This window comes from Pelmatolapia mariae, linkage group LG15, assembly GCF_036321145.2.
Source record: "Pelmatolapia mariae isolate MD_Pm_ZW linkage group LG15, Pm_UMD_F_2, whole genome shotgun sequence".
Lineage (NCBI taxonomy): Eukaryota > Metazoa > Chordata > Actinopteri > Cichliformes > Cichlidae > Pelmatolapia > Pelmatolapia mariae.
The window spans coordinates 24,548,006-24,570,713 of record NC_086240.1 but is presented as its reverse complement, the minus strand read 5'-3'; the positions used below and the strand labels follow the sequence as shown (position 1 = coordinate 24,570,713).

At 39.6% G+C, this 22,708-nt stretch overlaps 1 protein-coding gene across 1 annotated transcript; it reads right to left on the bottom strand.

The window, feature by feature from the left end:
* Positions 1-7,846: 7,846 nt before the first annotated feature.
* Positions 7,847-17,405, bottom strand: LOC134642725 (cytochrome P450 2K3-like). Its single transcript, XM_065471973.1, has 11 exons — positions 17,341-17,405; positions 16,963-17,003; positions 11,781-11,917; positions 11,524-11,686; positions 11,275-11,424; positions 11,046-11,203; positions 9,312-9,491; positions 8,974-9,115; positions 8,690-8,874; positions 8,109-8,211; positions 7,847-8,031 (listed from the first exon to the last, which is right to left on the bottom strand). Exons 1-11 carry the CDS (start codon positions 17,403-17,405, stop codon positions 7,847-7,849), a joined length of 1,509 nt encoding a protein of 502 aa, XP_065328045.1.
* Between the last annotated feature and the right edge of the window lie 5,303 nt (positions 17,406-22,708).

Below are 22,708 nucleotides of genomic sequence, written 5' to 3'. Positions count from 1 at the left end.
GGTTGGGTTTTTTTTTTTATCAGCCCTTTATTTCATTTCTACAACATTTTAGTCCTCCGATTTTTATGAAAATATGAGCATATGGTTCCGTTTTTAGTTATCATAGTTATCATAGGCATATGGATCGGCCTTTACAAACTACCTGGGACTGAAAAAAGTCCTGGCAGGGTTCAAGACAGTTAAGGAGCTGACTTGTTGGTAATGATGAAGTGCTTTGATACAGAAAAGTATCGCATATTTTGAATGAATTTAGCTAAGGCCATGATAAGAAAATAATATTATCATATTCATACATATTCATACATAAGGAAGAGGCAGTCTTTACAATGTTGTCCTACTCTCTCTAAGGAACAGTGTGTTTTTATGTGACTGAAACATTTTTTAAATCTTTTTTCAACATGGAGGTGCAATGTTTTTCTCTACAATAAAATGAAAATGCTGAAACAACACACCTCAAACTTTAACAGCCCAATTGCTCTCTCTTCTCTTCATTGTAACCATTTGGGCTTCATTGATACGTGTATGCTTTTGCACGAGCTGGAGATGGGCACCCTTTTTGCCAAGGTTGTTAATCTTGTCAAACTGCATGACACACTGACAGACAGAGAAGACTGAAAATGACCATTCTGCGGATCCAACATCTAGAACATGAGTGGAATTTGAAAATAAATCTAACCAGTTAACCGGCATTTTACGTCCCAGGGCCTAGCTAATAAGAAACGATGTAAATAAGCTGAACATTCACTTTTTCGCACAGGCTTGGATTTTTTTCCCCTTAATAATAAAACAAAGAAACTTTAGAAAATGCACTTTGTATTTACTTGTGTAAACAGCACTGCCGTTTCTCTCCTGCACCTAGCATTTCAGAGGATGAACTCCAACTACTACACTCATTCCTTCACCTCACAAACTTGGTGCTATTTCCTGCGTGTGATGAAGTGGCATTTTTTTACAAAGTTGTCCTACCCTGTTGCCTGTCAAGGAATTCAGCCTTTAGTGCTTCCTGTTTTTTCTATTCTTTGTTATTTCAGAGAAGCTCACATGAAGTGTGAAATGAAATAAACTGATTTTGAAGATCAAGACTGCCTTTTTTTCTTACCTGTAAATCTCCACCTTGTTCTTTGGTGAGAGGTCCAAATGGTCCTGTTTTATGTAGTTTAGCATCACACAAATGCATCATATACTAGTATAGAGACATATGAGCAGTGATGGGAATAACGGCGTTACAAGTAACGGCGTTACTAGCGGCGTTACTTTTTTCAGTAACGAGTAATCTAACTAATTACTATTCCTATCGTTACAACGCCGTTACAGTTACTAACAAGGAAACGTGGTCCGTTACCAGTGGCGGTCCTAGCCTGTTTGGCGCCCCGGGCGAACACGCCCTCTGGCGCCCCCCCCCCCCCCCCCCCCCCACACACACACACACATATATGACCCTATATATGAAGAGAGAGAGAGTATGCATAGTATGCAAACGGCTACCAAACAGACATCATAATTCGTCATACAATGAGAACAGGACAAATTAACAATTGACACTGACTAATTAATATTATATTATTGTATATATTGTTTGGAGTTTAGTCTGTTACTATTTTTACCATTTCTTCTTGGAGGAACTGTAACCCACATAATTTCCTTAGGGATTAAGAAAGTATTCTGATTCTTAATGTATTAGGATACATGACCTGCCATTATCCAATGACACATCTGCTTACCTGTATCTTTTGCTCGTTCCTCCTTGTAGGAGCCATAATTAAATGTATTGAATTTTAATGATCACTGGGTTTTCATTTGTTTGGTTGCTATGGTGATGTGTAACGGGAGTCACGTGGGTGCTAGCGGTGACATTAAGAGGGCGTTGTCAGTCTGTCTTTCACTGGTTTGATTTTGACAGAGAGGAGGGCTGGGTAGCCGTAGTTTTTGTTGACCGCAGCACAACGAGTTTCCCCTTGTTGCATTAGAGCCTGTGATGTTTTAAGAGTTTGAATCGCGAGCCGATCACATTGCTCTGTAAACTTTTCAAGCACTTTAATAAACAAGCAAGCAATTCCACCTCTCGCATTATTGCGTGAAGTTGACAGCGCGTCAGGCAAATAGGCAGGCTCCATCCCCAGCCTCTAGCGACTGTGGAAGTCGCTAAACTCCTCTTCTTTTCTCTTTTTTTTAAACTGAAAAAACGGGTTGTGTGTGAGACTTTAAATCAACAAAATATAAAATATACATTTTAAATTGTTATTGATCCCTTTACCCCTGGTCCTAAAGTATATATTTATTTTCTTACTCTTCTTATATTTATTGTTTTACTTGCACTGCTGTAACTGGAGCCTCGTCATCTCATCTCTCTATATACTGGACTGTATGTAGCGGAGATGACAATAAAGTTTACTTTGACTTCAGCAGCGAGCAGGCGCACCGAGGGCTCTCGCGCTCACTTTTCGCGTATAGAATTTCGAAAAAACATCGGTGCAAATTATAAGTCTGTATCATAATGTCTGGTGTTTTCGTGTTTGTTGTATGTTTTTATTTTATTTTGCGAGTTGGTTATTAGATGCTGCTCCAGCCACCCAGAGAATCCCCCGCCGCCCCGCCCTCTCCTCCCTGTGCCGCAAGCAGCAGGCGCACCTCGCAAACGGAGGGCGCCCTTACTCCCAGCAAATTGGCGATAGAAAACCGATCGGTGCCTATGCCATTCCCAATATGCGCTGGCATGATGTCGGGGCAGCATGAGTACGAGCATTTTTTTTTACCGATGCCCGTGATGCCGCCCCCCACCACGATGCCGCCCCGGGCAACCGCCCGTGTCGCCCGTATCAAAAACCGCTACTGTCCGTTACTATTTTTCAACAAACAGACGGTTGAAGCTGTGTTCAGCTTACCGCATCTTATATCAGTTGCAGTAGCTGACTACGTAAGTAATCTGGACGCCACAGCTTTAAGCAGCTGCGCGCTCCCGCGGACGGTAATCACGATCACTGTCTAGCACAACACCTGGAGCACTCACATGAGTGCTGCTGTTTGACTGAGGAAGAATAAAGTAGTCGTGGTAAGTCAATCACACGACCACTTAAAGACAAAGCAACAAGGTGATATATACCAGTTTATAAATTGTGTTGATAGGCCACGTAAAACCAGAGTCATGATAAACAAGATATACGCGGCGTTTTTTCCTCAATAGTTTCGCCACGTTAGCGCTAGCAAGCACTCTCTGCTTATGAGCAAAAAAACCCCACAAAGGACGTTTTAGGAGTGACGGAGAGAGAGAGAGAGAGAGAGCAGAAAAAGAGAGAGAGCAAGTTTTGAGATGTGAGAGATTTGTGACGTTTAGCGTGTTTGGAGTGTGTAGTTAATGTGTTGTCTTGTGCAGTTAGTGTGTAGTGTTGTGTTTTGTGTTGTGTGTCAGAACAATGAGGCGACTGCTGTCTCCAGGTAGAAACAGGAGTGATACACCTGCTGCTGTCAGACCTGCAGGTATCAGGCTGTGATGTTCTCCTTTATAGTGGACAGAAATTATGTTTTTGGAGTGGCACAAATCATTTGTGTGGCATCTTATTGAAGAACAGCTGATTGTTCTGTAAATAGTTTGAAATGGTTATTTTAAAAAAGGGTAAAAGGTAAATGGATGCAAATAACTTTGTTTGCAAAACTTGTGCATATGATTTTAAAATTGACAATTAATATTTGCATTTAAAGGTATGAAATATGATTCATTAAAGATGTTTGTGGTTGTTACAGTAAAAAATATAACTTTTTCTACTCTGATTTTATGGTTTTTGTCTGATTTTAGATCAATTGTGTTAATACAGTATGTCAACATGAAAACATAACTGTAAATTCAGACACGTGAGGTTGTGCTGAAAAGGATGATACCAAACAAGGCAAAGTAAATAGTTTTAAAGGTGAAATGTGGACGGAAAATCAAAAGTAGTAAAAAATGGCCAATTATACCCTGGACCCCAGAGGGTTAAACATTTTTTTTGTTTGTTTTGTTTTTTTTAAAGTAACGCAATAGTTACTTTTCAAGTAATTAATTACTTTTAGAATATTGTAACTCAGTTACTAACTCAGTTACTTTTTTGAAGAAGTAACTAGTAACTATAATTGAATTACTTTTTCAAAGTAACTTGCCCAACACTGCATATGAGAGGAATGAAGTGATTTATTTTGAAAGTGTTTCAATGCGGATATGCTCATCTTCCATCAGGGAACTAACAACAAGACAAGAGACAAAATTTTCTTTTCTTTGTCATAGTGTACCTGTCCATGGTTATCGTTTTTATTTAAAGAATATTCATTTCAAAAACAATTCAATTCAAAACAATATTCAACTTTGAGATATGAGATCTTTTATAAATATTCATGACATATTTTTATGCAGTATCTATAATTTGAAGAAAGTATCTGTCGTTATTCTAGTGTTAGAAATTCTGTTAAAACAGTAAGATATAATTTGATGTACCAAATGCCATTTGAAATGTGATGTCTGTTGACTGAAAAAGAGTGAAACCTAAGTTGCTTGGGTTTAGTTACTTCCTTGCAATCATTGGGGTGACCGCACAGGTGTACAAATACACAGGAAAATACACCTGAGATTTAAAAAGAAATCTATGTTCTAAACTGTAACAGCTTAGCTGTATAGAGAGGGAGAGAGAGATAGAGAGATAGGTAGATATAAAAGTAGGAGAAGCTAGTAATTAGTAGTACTAATAGATTTCTCATAAATCACATTTAGAGAGAAGCAGGATAAGTAATGCCTTAACTGGCATCATTCAAGCCGGTGAAGCTTCTCTAAAGAAGGAGATGACATCTGGGAGACTACTAGGGCCTTACAACCAGCCAGAGATTGGATTGTGTCACTATTTCTGTTTTTAGTCATTATCATTTGACTCAAATACATTCATTGCTTGATTATATTTGAGCAGTATGCTGTTTTATATGTAAGTGGAATTCATACAGAACCTTTCTACTGTATTTTTCCACCCTCTTCTGCTGGCTGTCTACAGAAAAAAAATGCTGCTCATCTATTTAATCTCCTCTTCCAGGAGTCCACCTATAGCTGCCCCAGAGGTGGCTTAATTCACTTTTTCCTGTCTATACATTTACCTAGACAATACTAAGTGCTTTAAGAAAAGCAACCAACTTTTCATTTCCTGGACTTGTGGTCATAGAGGAAAACCTGTGTCTTCTTAGCAGTTCTCACACCAAGAATTGACTATTGTGATAGCATATGAGTCCCAGGGACTGAGGCCCCATGTGCAAACATATTCTGCCACAGGGACTGTATGTAATGTCATCACTATTTATAAGATAAGATAAGATAACCTTTATTAGTCCTACACGTGGGAAATTTGTTTTGTCACAGCAGGAAGTGGACAGTGCAAAAGTTATGAAGCAAAAATTAGAATACAATAAGAATAAATATCGTACACAACTGTACAGAATAGAATAAAAATAGAATACTATATACAGTAGAATAAAATAGAATAAAATATACAATAGGATAAAAATAGAATACAAATGCTATATACAACTGAGTAAAAATACAACGATGCCAAAAAAGATTATTGCACTTAGTGTTATTGCACATGTGTGGATGTGTGTGTTTGATCAGTTAAAGTCTTTGTTGTAGAGTCTGACAGCAGTGGGTTACATCTGCTCACAGGAGAGCCAGAGATTTTTCATGAATTCTGTCTTGCAGGTCACAGGATTTGCCTTGGATAGAGTCTGGGCATGATAGAGCTCTCACTCTTCTTTGCCATCCTCTTGCAGCATTTTCGTTTCACTCCTGCACCTTGTGTTTCACAGGATGAATTAGATCTCACTCCAAGTGTAGGGATTACACTCAGCCATTCACCTCACAAACTGTGTGATGTTTCCTGTATGTGGTGAGGAGGTGTGCCATAGAAACTTCTGTCGGTTTGTTAAGAACTCAACAATTTCAATAGAAATTTATAAGTGCTTGTGTTATTATAGAAACACTTTTATGATCTAGGAAGGGGGAAAAAACCCTTTAGAATTGCCTTTGACTCAGAACAAAATAGCAATGACCTTTTACTGAGTTTCCTTTGGCCTAAATGCAAACAGTGAGAAAAAGAACGATTTTACAACAAGCCAAAGTTCAAAAAGTACATCATGTACTTCAGTGGCTCACTAACAGACCATAAAATCCTGGGAATGATGTGTGAATGATTTACAAAGTAGTTTAACTGACAAAAAGTAAGAGTGAATAATCACCTATCATCAAAAAGAGCCCCTGTCTCTCTTCTACCATCACTTTTCAGTCCCAGACAGACATGAAAACTGTCTGTCTGGGTCTGTCTGTTGGAGCCTGTCCCAGCTGTCATAGGGCGAGATGCAGGGCACACCCTGGACAGGTCGCCAGTCTGACGCAGGGCTAACACACAGAGGCAGACAACCATTCACACTCACTCCTATGGGCAATTTAGATTGATCAACTAACCTATCCCCACTAAGTGCATGTCTTTGGACTGTGGGAGGAAGCTGGAGTACCCAGGGAGAACCCACGCACACTCGGGGAGAACATGCAAACTTCCACACAGAAAGAGCCTGATGGTGGAATTGAACTCAGGAGCTTCTTGCTGTGTGGCAACAGTGCTAACCATGGTGCCATACTACAAGACCACAAAATCCTGGGAATAATGCGTGAATGTTTTACACAACAATGAATACATTAATGTCTTTAACAAATCAGAAAAACCATGAAACCTGAAACAGCTGCCTGGAGACTACAGCAATCACTCCTAAACTCTATATAGTGTAGATAATAGATACTATCACGTTAAATGTGATAGCATTTTTCTGTCTCTCAGGATGTGAATATGACTGTTATTTTATAGTATCTTGTATTTCAGTGCTTCTCTTTTTCCATTTACATCCTAATCAGATGTCTGCGCTCTGGTTAGGGAGCCCATTGTATTTCACTCAGAGGTCTCTTCTTGTATCATCAGGTTATGAATGTGTGTGAATGCTAGATATAAAGCACTTATGCATGTATAAATGGGGCAATGAGGCAAATTGTATGAAGTGCTTTAAGTGTTCAGGTAGAGTAAGTGCTGTATAAGAACCAGCATTTACTAAAAATCTTAGATGAGTTTAAATCTCAGTAACGTTGACTTCAAGGTCAAGGTCAGAGATCAAGCTTTCTGAAATTCTTGTGAATGTAATTACTCGGAAACAAGGTGATACAGGATTTTGAAATTGATACCAAAGGTGTATATGAGGAGGCTGGGAAGGTAGCACCGGTAATTGCCAGTATTTTTAGGATCATTGTTGTTTCATATTTCTCACTATGTATCATTGTTATTCAAAGTGTCTTGCTCTGCCTCATGGCAAACCTGACATAAACTACAAATTATGGCAAACCTGACATAAACTACAAATTCTACAATGTCAGAAAGATTTAAATACATTTATAACAGTAGCACAAGTGAAGCTCACATTGCTTGGAACATGTCACTTTTCTGACCACAATGGAGTCACCATGCTCAATTAACACATGTATGCAATGTACAAGAAAATCCACCTGAGAACTTGATTGAAGTTAAAGATACAATTGGTTGTTGGTTGATCCAGAAATACTTTAACAGTGGCAAACCACACCTTTTATCTATTGACCTGCACACTTTGTTAGTTACATTTTGCTTTATTTCAGCTGCATTCTACATTTATCTATGCTTTAACCAGCTCCTAAAGATGAAGATTATTATTGATTATCATTAGTTCACAGATCAGTTTGTCTTTCCAATCACTCATCCATTAATTTTCTTGTGTTTAAGTGTACATTTTTATTCAAGCTAATTGAGCTGAATCAGTCTGCTGTTTCTCACAAGGGGACAGCACACAGTTTAACATTTGAAGGGTTAAGGATGAGACTATCAGATGGTGATAGAAGCAGTTCATCCTCTGAAACTCCAGGTGGAAAAGTAATTCGGAAGCGCTGCAGAAGGGTGGTGAAGAAGATGAAGACTTCCGTCCTGGCCAGACTTGCTCCGGGACAAACCCTGCGACCTGAAATAGAAAACAAAAAAATACGCTACATTTTATCTGATAGTAGACTGGGTCGTGACAAGAAGTTGATTACAAACCTGCAGAAAAAACCATGAAGGCATCACGCTGGATAAACTTTCCATCTTTGTCCAGGAAGTGTTCCGGATAAAAGGTGTACGGTTTCTCCCATTCACTCTCATCAGACAGAACAGACAACAGGAAAGGATACACAGCTGTCCCCTGTTGAATACACAAACCAAACTTTTTTCCTCCCTTTTTTAATATGTATTCACAGGATATTACGCAAAAATCAAATATTATTTTTAGCTGTGACTTAAAAACAAAATTTCATCTGGGACAAAATGAGTTTTTGATGAAAACATACTTGATTCATTTAATCTAGCTTAAAAAAATCAAGCTGATAAACATTTTTCACACAGTTGTATTCTATAAATATTGATCACAGAATATTTCCTATTTGATGCTGCAACACTAGCTGACTACTGCAAATTCCATGAAATGTTGATCTTCCTGATCATTTTGATAATCAAACTGAGAGAAAGAATCATTCAACTCCCTTTTTCCACATCTGTGACAATGTTTTAGTAATCAAAAATCTGATTATTTTTGAAGCTTTAATATATAATAAACACATCATTTGTTTTCTGATATATTTTACCTTCTTAATGAAGTGACCCCTAAAGGTAATGTCCTGTGAAGTTCTGTGAGGAAGCCCCAGGGCAGCAATAGCTGTTAGCCTCTGTGCCTCATGGATGACAGCATTGGTGAAAGGCAGCTCTGTCCTGTCTTTAAACTGGACCTGATGATCTCCCATTACTCTGCTTAGCTCCTCCCGGACCTTCTCTGGAAGATGAAAGGGCTCGAAGGATGTAATAAATTTGACTTCAGTGTAACAGAAATTTTTGTTTTTTGTAAGCACTTTGAACATTTACAGGTTCTTACCCTGTATCTTTGGATACTTGGCCATAAGAAAAAGTCCCCATGTGATTGTGCGTGATGATGTTTCAGTGCCACCAACAAATAAATTCATTATTGTTATCAAGAGGTTTTCATTGTGGAAATGACTGGTGGTAATCCCAGATTTCTGAGTATAAAACCAGAAGTTATTCAACAGCTGATGCTTTTAACTATGACACTGATTCACATTGCTGTGTTAAACAGATTTCTTTTCACCAGTTGGGCAGAAGCACCACCAGGTTAGGAAAACATGTTCACATTATTGTCATTGCTCTTTAAAAAAAGAAACAATATCAGCTTTGTATAAATTATGTGTTCCTCACCTCCAAATTGTCTTGGTGAATCAGAAAGGCATCCACAAAGCCTCTGCACATCTTTGGATTGAGAGTTTCTTTCAAATGACTCACTAATTTCATCTGTTGTTCCCTGTTGGCTGCAAATGCTTTTTTGAATTCATTTGGGTAAGAGAACCATTTGCCAATCCACGGGAACATGTTATAAAGCTGTAAAAACCCAAATGCATCTGTATTAGTATTGAAAAGGGCAAGCAAATGTTTGCTCATTTCATTAGAAAAAAACTAATGTGTTTGAAAGTAGTTTAAAGGATTATGGTTTGTTATGATTTTATTTTTAAAATCAGAAATGTCAAGTGAAAATGAAATAGGGCAGGCCATACTTTTGTGTAATAGTAATAGGGTAGAGGGTATCGCAATGTCATGTTCTCAGTCTTTGACCCAGAATTTTGAGTTTACTTTATTCTCTATGAGTGCTTTGGTTGTGTAATTTAAGTTTACTGGTTAGTTCTGAGGTCATTCTTATTACATCATGAGTTTGTTTACAATCAGTTTAGTTTCTTATGTATTGGGTTCCCGTTGTGTCTTAGGCCTCTGTGTGTTGGTGTAATATGCATGTGGCTGCAAGTCCTTGTGTCTTGTCTCCCCTTCCTGTTTACATTGTCATTGGTATCCATGTGTGTTTGTCAGGGGTCGTGTGCGGAGGCGAGGAAGAGATGACCCACACGCAGGACTCTTGGTGCAGAATGAGGAGGTTTATTGGAAACGGAGACAAAAGATGACAGGATGGCTGGCTGAACTTAATGGACTGGTAGACTAGCTGGCTTACTGAACTGAACACGCGACAGGAACAACATCACAGGAACATCAATGACACGACAGAAGTGGTGAAACAGAGGAGCTTAAATACACAGGTGGAATGATGACAGTGATTGGAAACAGGTGAGTACAGGGCTGAACATAATCTGACTAATGATACAAGCTGACATGGGAACAAAACAGGAAGAGAAGACATTGATGTGGCAACAGAAACAAAACGTGACAGAACTGAAAGCACTGGGTCACCAACCCAGGAACCCTGACAGTGTTTCTCAAGCCCGACATGTTTCACTCCTTAACTCAAGCTTGTGTTGTCACAGTCTACCTCTCACCATGTTTCCTGTTTTATTTTGACAGTCTCATGTTCCATTGTTCAGTGTGTTTATTTTTGCTTCTCCTGTGGCGTCATGTTCATTTGCATCAGCTGTGTTTCTCATGTGTTCCCACTTCCCTCGTTACCCTTCTGTGTATTTAAGTTCTCTGTCTCTCTCAGTATCCCATGGTTCATGGTTTCAGGATTTTCAGATTTCACGTTGTATTTAATCCCAGTCTAAGTTTTGTTAGTTCTTGTTCTGTTTTGTTATCATTTGTTTTCATGTGTTGCATCGGCCTCAATAAAGGCTTGCTTTTTGTTAGAAGTAGTTCTACCTTCTGTGCGTCTGCTTTTGGGTCCACACCACAACACACCAGCTACTCGGCCATAATAAGCAAGTCCTCATAACCTTTGTTTGACAGTGGCAGTTATTTGGAAAACTCCATTTAAAATTTCAGCCTTGGAAAAGGCAGAGACCGTTGAGGAAGTGGTCATTTAAAAAAAAAAAAAAAAAAAGTTAAAAGAACTATAGCAAATATTTGGAAACATATCACTACACACATAAGTAAAGCAGTGCCCCTTAGTTATAAAAGTCAGAATTTACAAAAAAATCTTTGAACTTTAAATTATACCTGGACAGATGGGGTACTCAAAAGTTTGTTGTTTCTGCATGTACGATTCACCAAAGATGTAAACTCCGGGTCATTGTAATCAAATCTGTTGCCATAGATGAAGGAGCAGATTACATTGGCAGTTGCGTTGCTTAGTGATTGGTTGATATCAAATTCTCCTGCAAAGAAAATTACAAAAAGTTAATTTGTATCAAAAAGTTGCAATTTCTGTCAGTCATTCACTGTTTACCTTTGAACTGTTTAAAAGCTTCCATCAGGTAATGACACTCCTCAATGATTTTGTCCTCAAATTCTTTCTTTCCCATTCCAAAGTCCTTCAGGTTCGTCATTGAAAAGCGCCTCATCTCTTTCCATGTGTCACCATTAGCCCATACAATACCTGATTTGACAGAAACAAATTTCAGTAAAGGTTATACATATTTGCTAATTATGACTCACACTCAAATGTGTTTGCAAAAGTCTTGTTTTAATTACTCACCCTGTCCTCGAAAAAGCTCATCGATAATTGGTTTCGAATCCCTTTCTCCAAACACTTCAGCATAGTCAACAAGTGCCTCCTTTACTGTGTTGTATCCTACCAGGACCACCACTTTTTTGGTCCCCAGATAGATGGTGAAAATAGATCCAAATTGTTTGGATAGCTAAAAACAACAAAAAATGTTCATATATCCTTGTTTAAAATACATTAAAATGATCAGATACGTTGAAAGAAAATTCCTCCAATGACTTCCTCACCTCCAGTAACGTGACATGTATTTTCTTCAGGTCCAGCTGCAGGAAGTTCCCAAACACGGGAAGTGGTGTGGGTCCTGGAGGCTCCTTTCCATCTTTTTGGGTTATGTTAGAGGAAAGGAAGTGGATCAATAGAAGGACTGTCAGACACAAAACAACTGAATAAATGCCCTGGAGAAAAACATATAGTATATCCATGGCTTAAGCTCAGTGACTTCTGTTGGTTATTCCAACTGACAGACAGGATGACTGAGTGTTTTGGTGAAGAGTAATGAGACACAGTTCAGAGAACCTCATACATATTAGTTTTGTACTTTGGTCTGTAACAACAGATAAGTAATCAGGAAAGGACCAAAACATGGGATGCAATAGCAAGTGGTGCTATATCAATAAAACTGAACAGATCTATTGAAACAAAACACATGGATGACCAGAGCCCTCTCAGCACAAGGCTGACAGGACTTTTCCCCCATATGATAAAGAAACAGAATAAAACATAAATAGATTGAGACGGATTACAAAACCAAACTTAAAGATAAAAGTGCATTTACTGGACTTGTTTTGTCAGCACTTGCTTTACAGACAAGAGAGGACAATGAAGTACAATTAGAAGTGCTTGTCCCGATGAACACTTTTGAAATGTAAACAGCAGCTAAGTGAACAAGGATCTGTGTCCACACTCCTCCTGTGTCCACAAATCCTCAGCAGTGACAACGCTTTAACACCATAGTTCAAAATCCTCAGTGCACACCTTTTTCTCCGCTGTGTTCACAGTGCTTTCAGCTGTTTAACTTTAGGGAGGGGAGAAAGGTTTGACATCTTTCACAACCATTAAATGTTAGAGGAGCCTCTGAAAAGGAGGTCACGTTCACTTCCTAAAGATTTCATTTCGCTGTACAGCACTTTGGTCAATCTGTGTTGTTTTTAAATGTGCTTACAAAAAAGTTGACTTGACTTTGCTTGAAATGTATATTTCACCCCAAAAATCATGCACACATGCACACCCTAATCAAATGATCTCATATGTAAAGTGCAATAATGCAAGTCATATTATGACTTTTGACAGGAACATTGTTTTCTGCAAGTGACTCCTAACAACATTACACTCTGCAGCTACATATGATATAGTCACCTGTTAGACTTCTACAAAATGAGCAGCCGAAGTAAAAAGTTGACAGGCTCTGTAACTCATCTCTAAATCTAATGATTGTGATTATGAACCAAACAAGGAAGCTGCTGTTGCCACCTGACCTGGTGGGTGTCAGTGAGGGGTTTAATCAGAATTCCTGCAACTATGTATTATATTTAAAAAAGGAGATCATGTTTCGGCTGTAGGATTTATTCTGCAGCACTTGCAGAGGCTTTATGCTCTTCCTGAGCTCTATGTGTCACCTAGTGGCATAGTGAGACAACCACTGAATCAGTAATTAAAGACATAGGAACAAAACTAAAAAATACTACAGGGGTGTCCATTTACTTAACTTTTTTAATTTTTTGCTAGACGGTAATCCCCATAACTTATGAATTTTCTTTTTATCTCCTAACTTCTTAACTATCATTTTAATCCATATATATTTCTTAAACACACATTTCCAACCTTTAACACTGCTATTTATATCCTTCCAAGCAATTATAATAATAGTGGTAATAGTGACTTGTGTGACAGACAGTCAGCTTTTGAGCTTGTCATGGCCAACTCAGTACAGAAAGTTATTCTCAAAATGATTAATCTAAAAGGACGGTGTGTTTTGGGGGTATATCCATGCAAATGCATATACATGGATTTTTGGGGGTCCTCATCCTGGCTTGTGTCTTTAAGTCTAAGGATGAATCAACAGCCAGTGTCATGGCCTTTTAAGTTCCAAAACAGAAAAATAGTCTAAGAAAAGGCCGTGGGTGGCAACAGGTGGTTTGTTTCAGAATGCACTTCTGACTTGATTCTTTGAAAATATATGGCGTTTATTTCGTGGTAAAATATAAACCAAAAATCAACCCAATAATTTCTTACAATAAACCAAAGTTAACTTAATGTGATTCCACAAGTTCAAAAAGTGGTCAGAAATCATTTTAAAATCCTCCTATTGTCCCACCTGACATTTGGCAAACAAAACACAAAACATTTCCACCACATCCCCATAGTGTGCTCTTAATCCCTTAATTAATGGGAGGGTTCAAAAGTTACCAAACTAATTACTTTTCCAAAACCTTTCCAAAAGTAAAATTAATTACAGATCTACATAGCAAAACTAGGTAAGTGTATCCTTACTGTTTTAAAGAAAAAACAAAAATGAATACAAATTACGATTCATAAAAATTCAACAAGAAAATGGCCACAACGGCCAGTCTGTGGGATTCAATGATTGGCAGGGCTATATTTCACTGCTCAATGTCTCTAAAGACTTCACATTCACATTTTCTCCAGAGTAATCTACATGATAATCGAGAAATAGATTTTTAAAAAGTCAATGTTATGAAACACTAATGTATTTTACATGTAGGTCTTTCCAACATACAGTAATAGAAAACCTTTTAACATACATTTTTTGATATAAACAATGTGTATTGGAAACTTTTGGTGTCTGACTTGCTTACTTAGACTTAGATCCTCCCGCGCCAATCGGCGCATCGGGTGACAAGAGAACTCCATCAAACTCGGTCCATCGCGGCGGTTGCTTCTTCATCCCATGACAGTTTGACTGAATGTTAAATCTTCAAGGAAAGTACTCTTCCACGTTATTTTGGGTCTTCCTCGCCATCTCTTTCCATTCCTTGGGTTCCACAGAACCACGACGTGGGTGGGTCTTGGGTCCGGTAGCCGAAGGATGTGACCTGCGAATCTGAACCGACACTTGGTGACTTGGACGTCGAGCGGCTCTACTCCCACATGGCGATATACTTCCTCGTTGGTAACGCGATCCCGATATATGATCTTGAGCAGCCGTCGAAGGCAACGCTGTTGGAAGACGTCAAGACGGCGGTTCATCTTTGCAGTCGATTTCCAAGTCTCCGCTGCATACAGTGCCATTGGTATAACAATGGTCTTCAGGAGCCGCAACTTGGTTGGTAAGGGCAGTGCGGTGGTCATCCATATAGGTCGTAGTCGTTGAAAGTTGAAAGTTGTTTGCTGAAGAGCCCGGAGCGTTGGTGCGAGTGTGGATGGTAACTGAAAAACATTTGTAGATCCTGCGCTTCAAGATGAGCAACGTAATCAAATTCCATGTCCGCATCTATACTTCCAGCTGCCTGAGTATCTGGGACCTTCTGCTGTAAGGCTGCTACTGTCTCACTGGGCTCTATAGCTTCCATTTCAGCATCTGTTTCACCTATAATGTATATCATTTTAAAACATAGGACATACGCTCTGGGAATTTATGGACTGAGATAGCAGCCAATGCTTAAATATTGTTAATCTATTTTATTTGGGATCATATCAATTTTAATACATTAATTTTGCTTAATCTAGTCAAAACACCTATGCCTGTGCTTATACCACTCTGAATACATAGATATCATTTTGAATCTATCAGTCACATCTGTTATGTACATCGTTTTTAAAGAGTTAACTGGTATCCTGTTTACCTGTCCCCTCTGTAGTCATAACCTCATCATAGACTGCATGCTCCTCTTGTCCAACTGGGTTCACCAGCAGGATCAGACTGGTTAACCTCCTGGTCCGATGCTAAAAAAACATTTAATTAAGCATTAGCCTATGTTGCCTATAAGTTATAATATAGCTCTTCAAGTATTTTGTATGTTTTTTTTAACAATTTATATCACGATTGTCTATTATTCATATTTACGATGCTCAATATAGGCTATTTGTCTTGAAAGGCTAAAATAAATTAGGCTACCTACTATCATGTCTTAATATGATTTGGGTACATTTCTTCTCTGCATGTTATATTTTACACTAGACATAAATAACTTACTTTGAATTACTTAACTCTGTTAAGACTATTCTCTATCTGTTCCCTCAGACATGTCCTCTTCATGCTTATTGGTATCAACAGTGTCGGAATCTTTAAATTCCTTTTATTTTTCTCTTAAAATGGTTGGATGTCTGTGATCCATCTTGTACCAGTTGGGCTTTCCAAAAATAAACTAGGCTAATAACCTTGGTTATATGAACTGTCTTTTAATCAAATGTTGTCTAGCCTTATAGCCTACACTAACAATACAACATTTTTTCCACATTGTCACTTTAGCATCTAACTTAGCACATTTGGGAACATCATCTCCAAAACCCTTCTTTTTTTAGCCTAGCCATTTCAGTTTCTTCTGGCCTCTTCTTGCTCTCCATAATCACTGACTAAGTCCTAATCCCACTGCTCTAGGCAAAGCTACCAACGGGCCAAACCACCTGAAACATTTGGGAGAATAAATGGAGATTGTGAAGAAAATCTCCATTGAGTCCCATGTATGTTGAAAAAGGAGGTCTTCACCAGCAGATATTGAGGCAATTTCCCAGCAAGAGACCTAAACTGCCATTGTGTGAGGTCTGTGAAGTCTCAGAACTCACAATCAGAGCGTTTAACCCTCTCGAGGCAGGCGTTGCCGATTTGCAACAGTTAAAAACTAACAACCTGATTACCCCACACACATATTTTATGAGTTTTTTTTACTCAGAAGTACCACTGCAGGACTTGGTTGTGCATTAGCAACAAAAACTTAATTTGAGCCTGAGAGGGTTAATGATTCTCCTTAGAATAACCAGTCTCTTAGTTCCAAAGGGCACTGACTGTTGTTTTGTTCCTGTCTGTAAAACTCTTTCTTGTTGTTCTTTGTTGAGAGGTACAGATGTTCCTGGTAAATATTTGTCTTGAATAGTTTTATCTTTATTCAGTATCCACAATTTAAATCAGTTATCAAAACTGTTGAAATCAAGAAAAGCGCAGTTACACTCATAAACCTGTATGTATCAGAAAACAGACAAAGAAAATATATAAAACCTGGTAACACAACACCAACTACTGTATACTCCAGTAAAATTACGCTACATACCCTCAGCAGCCATATTATTAGGTATGTCAGTTCAACTGTTAGTCAATGCAATTATCGAATTAGCCAATCACATGTTAGTAAGGTAACAATTTGGTGTCTAAGTTTTACTTTTAGTTGGTGACGTTCCTCTTCCATACATATTTGAAAAAAATTGAAGTAATTTGATTGAAAACATTAATGCAACGCTGCACAGTATTCAGTAAAGTGAGAGAGCTAGAGTTCTGACTGACAACAGTACAAACTGTTTTTATGAGTTGATTTAAATGAAAATGCATCAACTCAGAAACAAATATTTTTATTAGTGAAGTATGAGTAGAAATTATGTATGCCCAAAAACAATGAGAAAGCCTAACATGAGTGGGGAAATGTGTTACTGATTTGAGAAGTGTATTAAGAGAACTGTACCAAAGTGATTGAGAAAGACTAATAAATTGAGCGTAATATTATTTCCAAATTAACTTCATAAGGAAAATGCATACTATATAATATATTTAACTTAGCAAAAGAAATATAAGCATTCCGTATAGTACAGAGTAGGACCTGGAGCACCACACCAGCTGACCTGATAAACTTTACTGGAGGTGAGAGGTTACTTTGGGCAAGTTTTTGGGGACTACGCACCAACATATTTCATACTCATTCATTATTTATTAAAACATTTTGACTAGAAAAGACTAAATCTACCATGCGTCCCAAAGTCTGGAAGTGGTGGAGTGCTGAAGGCGATTCATTACACTGCTCAAAGTTTAAACCATTACACAACCTTTACACAAACACAAAGCTTTAAGAAAACTATCAAAGCAAACAAAGACACTGCACAAAATGGAGGGTAACAAAGAGATTCAGAACAAAATGGCAATGACCTCTTTCCTTTGGCACAAACACAAATACTGAGGGGTAAAAGCTGTTTTAAAACAAGCTAAAATTCAAAAAGCACCTCATGTATTTCAGTGAATCACCACTAGACCATAAAACCCCAGAAATGATGTATAATAGTTTACAAAGTAGTTCAACTAACAAAAACTTAAAATTGTGTGGTGATTGAGTGAATTGTCACCCCTTGAGCCTTCATCATAGCCAAGAGCCTCTGTCTCTCTTCTTTCCTACAGAACCACCACTTTTTTAGTCCCAGATAAGTGACAGTGAAAACTGACCAATATTTCTTAGATAACAAAAAAAATGTTAATGTTTTTTCTCAAATCAAAAAATCATGAAAGCTGAAAAACGCTAAAGAAAAAAAGCTAGAAACCCTAAATTGCAAGATCACAGCAAATGGGATCGTATACGGCCGTTTCTCAGGATGTGGACATGACTGTTATTTTATAGTATGTTATATTTCAATGCTTATCTTTTTAATCTTCTTTTTTCCCAAATGGTTGCTCTCTGGTTAGAGAGCCCATTGCATTTCTTTCAGATGTCTCTTCTTGTTAGATAAGATGAGATAAGATCAGACTTTATTGAGCCGACGGTGGGGAAATTTGTACATTACCACAGCTCAGGTAGAGAGAGCAGAAGAATACAAAGAGTTTACCAAGAACATAAAGTCAAGAAATACAAAATTAAGCTGTTCTCCAACCACGGACCTATTTAGGAGTGATAAGCCAAGCTACTGTTGTTAGCCTCCCTGCGGGTGTTAGCGAGGAACACTCTTTTCCCGTCACAGTTTCCTCCCATACAACCAGCAGCCCTGCTCAAGACATGGTGGATGCGATTGACCTGTCTGCTCTCGCTGAGTCAGAGCAACATGAGGTACGGTCCCTTTTGCAGAAGTACAGCTCTGTTTTCTCCGCTCATGAGGGAGACTTGGGCTGCACAAACCTCATTTCACACTACATACCTCTGCTTGATGACATACCCGTCCGGCAGAGGTACAAGCGAATTCCTCCTTCTGATTATGAGGCTGTCAGGGCCCATATCAATCAGCTATTGGAGGCCCAGGTAATTAGGGAAAGTAGCAGTCCTTATGCCTCTCCCATTGTGCTGGTCCGTAAGAAGGATGGAAGCCTCTGTCTGTGCATTGACTACCGCTTGCTGAATAGCAAATCGAGGAAGGACGCCTTCCCTTTACCTCGCATCGAGGAAAGTCTAGATGCCCTTTCTGGCACATGCTGGTTTTCTACCATCGATCTGGTCAGCGGGTACAATCAGGTACCAGATTCTGAGCAGGATAAGCCCAAGACCGCTTTTTGCACACGTTTGGCCTGTTCGAGTGGAATTGTATGCCGTTCGGGCTGTGCAATGCTCCTGGTACCTTCCAGCGCCTAATGCAGAGGATGTTCGCGGATCAGCAGTGCCAGTCGCTACTGCTGTACTTAGACGACATCATTGTGTTCTCCTCGTCAGTCTCTCAGCACCTGCAACAGCTAGAGATGGTGCTGGCAAGGCTGCAGCAAGAGGGGCTCAAGGCTAAGCTAGAAAAGTGTGCCTTTTGAAGGTTAACTACTTGGGCCATATAATCTCTTGTGAGGGTGTTTCCACCAATCCAGCCAAGGTCGACGCAGTAGCCAAGTGGCAGTGTCCTCGTTCCGTGTCAGAGTTGCGATCCTTTTTGGGTTTCACCAGCTATTACCGGCGCTTTGTGGAGGGGTTCGCCACGTTGGCGGCTCCTCTGCATCAAGTGGTGGCTAAATTGGCTGGCACCAAGACAAAGAAGGGCTCGGGACAGAGTTTGAGTGCTATCTGGACACTTCAGTGTGAGGAGAGCTTTGAGGCCCTGAAAGCAAAGCTTGTGTCTGCCCCTGTGCTGGCGTATGCTGACGCCCATTTATCTTGGAGATTGATGCCAGCCACAGTGGTTTGGGTGCAGTTCTCTCCCAAGATGCAGAAGGTGTTGTTAGGCCAGTGGCTTATGCTAGTCGAGGTCTTCGGCCCCATGAGCGCAACATGGACAATTACAACTCCATGAAGCTGGAGTTTCTTGCACTCAAGTGGGCCATGGCTGAAAAGTTCCGTGAGTACCTGCTGGGGCAGAAGTGTGTGCTTTACACTGACAACAATCCACTCAGTTACCTCTCCTCAGCTAAGCTGGGTGCCACCAAGCAGAGGTGGGCATCCCAGCTGGCGGCATTTGATTTTGAGATTAAGTATCGCTCAGGCCGCAGTAATAGGAATGCTGATGCTCTCTCTCGACAGTATGAGACGAGCTCCAGCCTGGCCGAGGATGTGTTGCCTGGGACTCCTGTCCCGACTTCGCATCAGCAGGCTCAGTGTCCCGCAGTTTTGCCCTCCGTTACTCAGTTGGAGATTGGGGCCTTTCCATCTCACTCTCCGGGGGATATTTGGGCTTTGCAGGAGGCTGAGCCCCTCCTGAAGGATTTCTTGGTATACTAGAGGAGACAGTCCCCACCCTCTCTGGGGGAAAGGAGTCAGGTCACCAAATTAGTCATGGTTCTGCTGCGTCAGTGGGATCGTTTGGTGGAGAAGGATGGCATCCTCTATCGCCGTATTTTGCATCTGGGTGGAGGTGAGGAAGCCCTCCAACTTGTTCTTCCAGAGGCTTTGAAGCCTGAGACCTTGAGGCAGCTGCACCAGGACCATGGGCATCAAGGTATTGAGCGTACCACTGAATTGGTCCGGCAGCGTTGCTATTGGCCCGGGATGTCCTCTGACATCAAGCAATGGGTTCAGCGTTGTGAACGCTGTCAGGTCGCAAAAGACTCAGAGTTGGGGTCTCATAGTTATATGAGACACTAGGCCCAGGATCCTCCAGCAGCTGCTAGGCCCAGGATCCTCCAGCAACCACTGGGCCCAGGCTCCTCTAGCAAGGCACCAACAAGTAAATCGACAGTGACTTCAACGGGCCATCACAAGGTAATAACAATCTCACCATTTTCAAAATGCCGCCTAAAAAAGCAAACCCAGGAGTTGAAGAGGAGTTGGAGGAGATTAGGAAATCGCTTAATTTCATGTCTGATGAACTGAGCAAAGTGGCTAAACAACAAGGTATGCTACATGACCTAATGGATGAAATAAAACAACTAAAAAACTTGATAAAGGAGAAGGACAAGAAAATAGACGACTTGGAACGGCGACTCGAGGACCTTGAACAATACACAAGAATGGATGACTTAGTCATAAGTGGACTGGAGACGCAACACCGAACCTACGCCAGAGTAATAGCTGGCGGAGGTAAATACGGTGAAGATGCCCCGGTAGAGGAGCTGCAAACGCTTGAACAGCAAGTGATAAAATTCCTTCAAACGAAGAATGTAAGTATTCAGAGCCATCATATTGCAGCATGCCACACGCTCCCCAGAAAAGACAGTAAAACAAAGCCAGCAATTATTCTTCGGTTTGTGAGTCGCAAAACAAAGATTGAGTTACTGAAACAGGGAAAGAAGCTAAAGGGGACCGGTGTGTATTTAAATGAACATTTAACGAAAAAGACTGCTGAAATTGCAAGACAGGCACGCAGCCTGAGAAAACAAAATAAGATACAAGCGACATGGACGAGGAACTGCAAAGTAACGATAAGACTAAATGGCAATCCAGAAGAAGCGAAAGTTGTGATGATAAGAGAACTCAAAGACTTAGAGCAATATAAATAATCAGGAATCTGCTATGGAATCTATTGGAAAAGTGACGATTGGATAATGAACAATGGGTATGGAAAGTGTTTCTGGCCTTATGGCTCAAAAAACAATGGAAAAAACAACAACAAAAACACATAAATGACAAGTTTGGACACAGATTATAGGTTTCCATTCAGAGATATTGAAGAGGGAGACTTTGATTATGAGAAGGACTGTCAAGGAGGTTATTTTGCCACACACGCTGAGAAGATGAACTTCAAAACGTTTAACCATGCAGAGCACAACATGCATGACCCTGAAAGTAACATTGACCCAGATAATCACTTCTACAATAACAATAATAGTACTTGTGAGTACTATACAGATGACCAATTTAATATGAATATTAAAATGGCAAATGCATTGTCGGTCATACATTTCAATAGTAGAAGCCTGTATAAAAATTTTTCTAAAATTACGGAATGTTTAAGTAAGTTAAAAAAGTTTAATATAATTGCAATATCAGAAACATGGCTCGATAATGAGAAAGTTAGTGAAATGGAAATGGAAGGATACGAATTATTTACAATGAACAGGGTGAATAAAAAAGGAGGCGGTGTTGCTTTATATGTAGATAAAGTTTTGAAATGTAGTCTGATTGAATGTATGTCAAGCATCATAGATGACATAATAAAATGTGTCACTATTGAAATCCATGTTGAAAAAGCTAGCAATATAATTATAAGTTGCATCTATAGGACACCAGGATCATGCCTTGAGACATTCAATGAAAAACTTGCTGCTATGTTTAGCAACCTAAATGATAAAAAAGTGCAAATAATTTGTGGCGATTTTAATATAGATTTGCTAAACCCAAATGGACATCAGAAAACAACAGAGTTCATCAGTACAATGTATAGTAACTCCCTTTTCCCTGTAATTATAAAACCAAGTAGAATAACAATTGATACAGCTACATTGATAGTGACGCGGGATCGATCAACTGCAGACCAGACAACAAACGACGGAGGCTCCAGAAAAGTGCAATCAAACGATGAGTTTATTAGCAGCGGAGAAGACATATCAGGATATGTTCTCTGACAGAAATACATGTGAAGAACATTTTAAAGCACTGGGGTATCCGCCCCCCCCATGGCACACTGGGGTATCCGCCCCCCCATGGCGTCAACACAAGTCAAGAGTTCATCACGTACAGTAAATATCTTGTACATCTTTAATAGTTATAAACAGACATGAACCAGACATATAACTTCCCGTTTCTGCAACACCTTCAATGCACAATCATGGTCTTAAGCCTTCAGAGCGTCTGAGGGCTGGTTATAGCCTCCCGTCATCTGCTACTAAGTAGGTAAAAGGCAGCCGGTTACCGAAGGGTCAGTGACACTTGCCTTTTAAGGC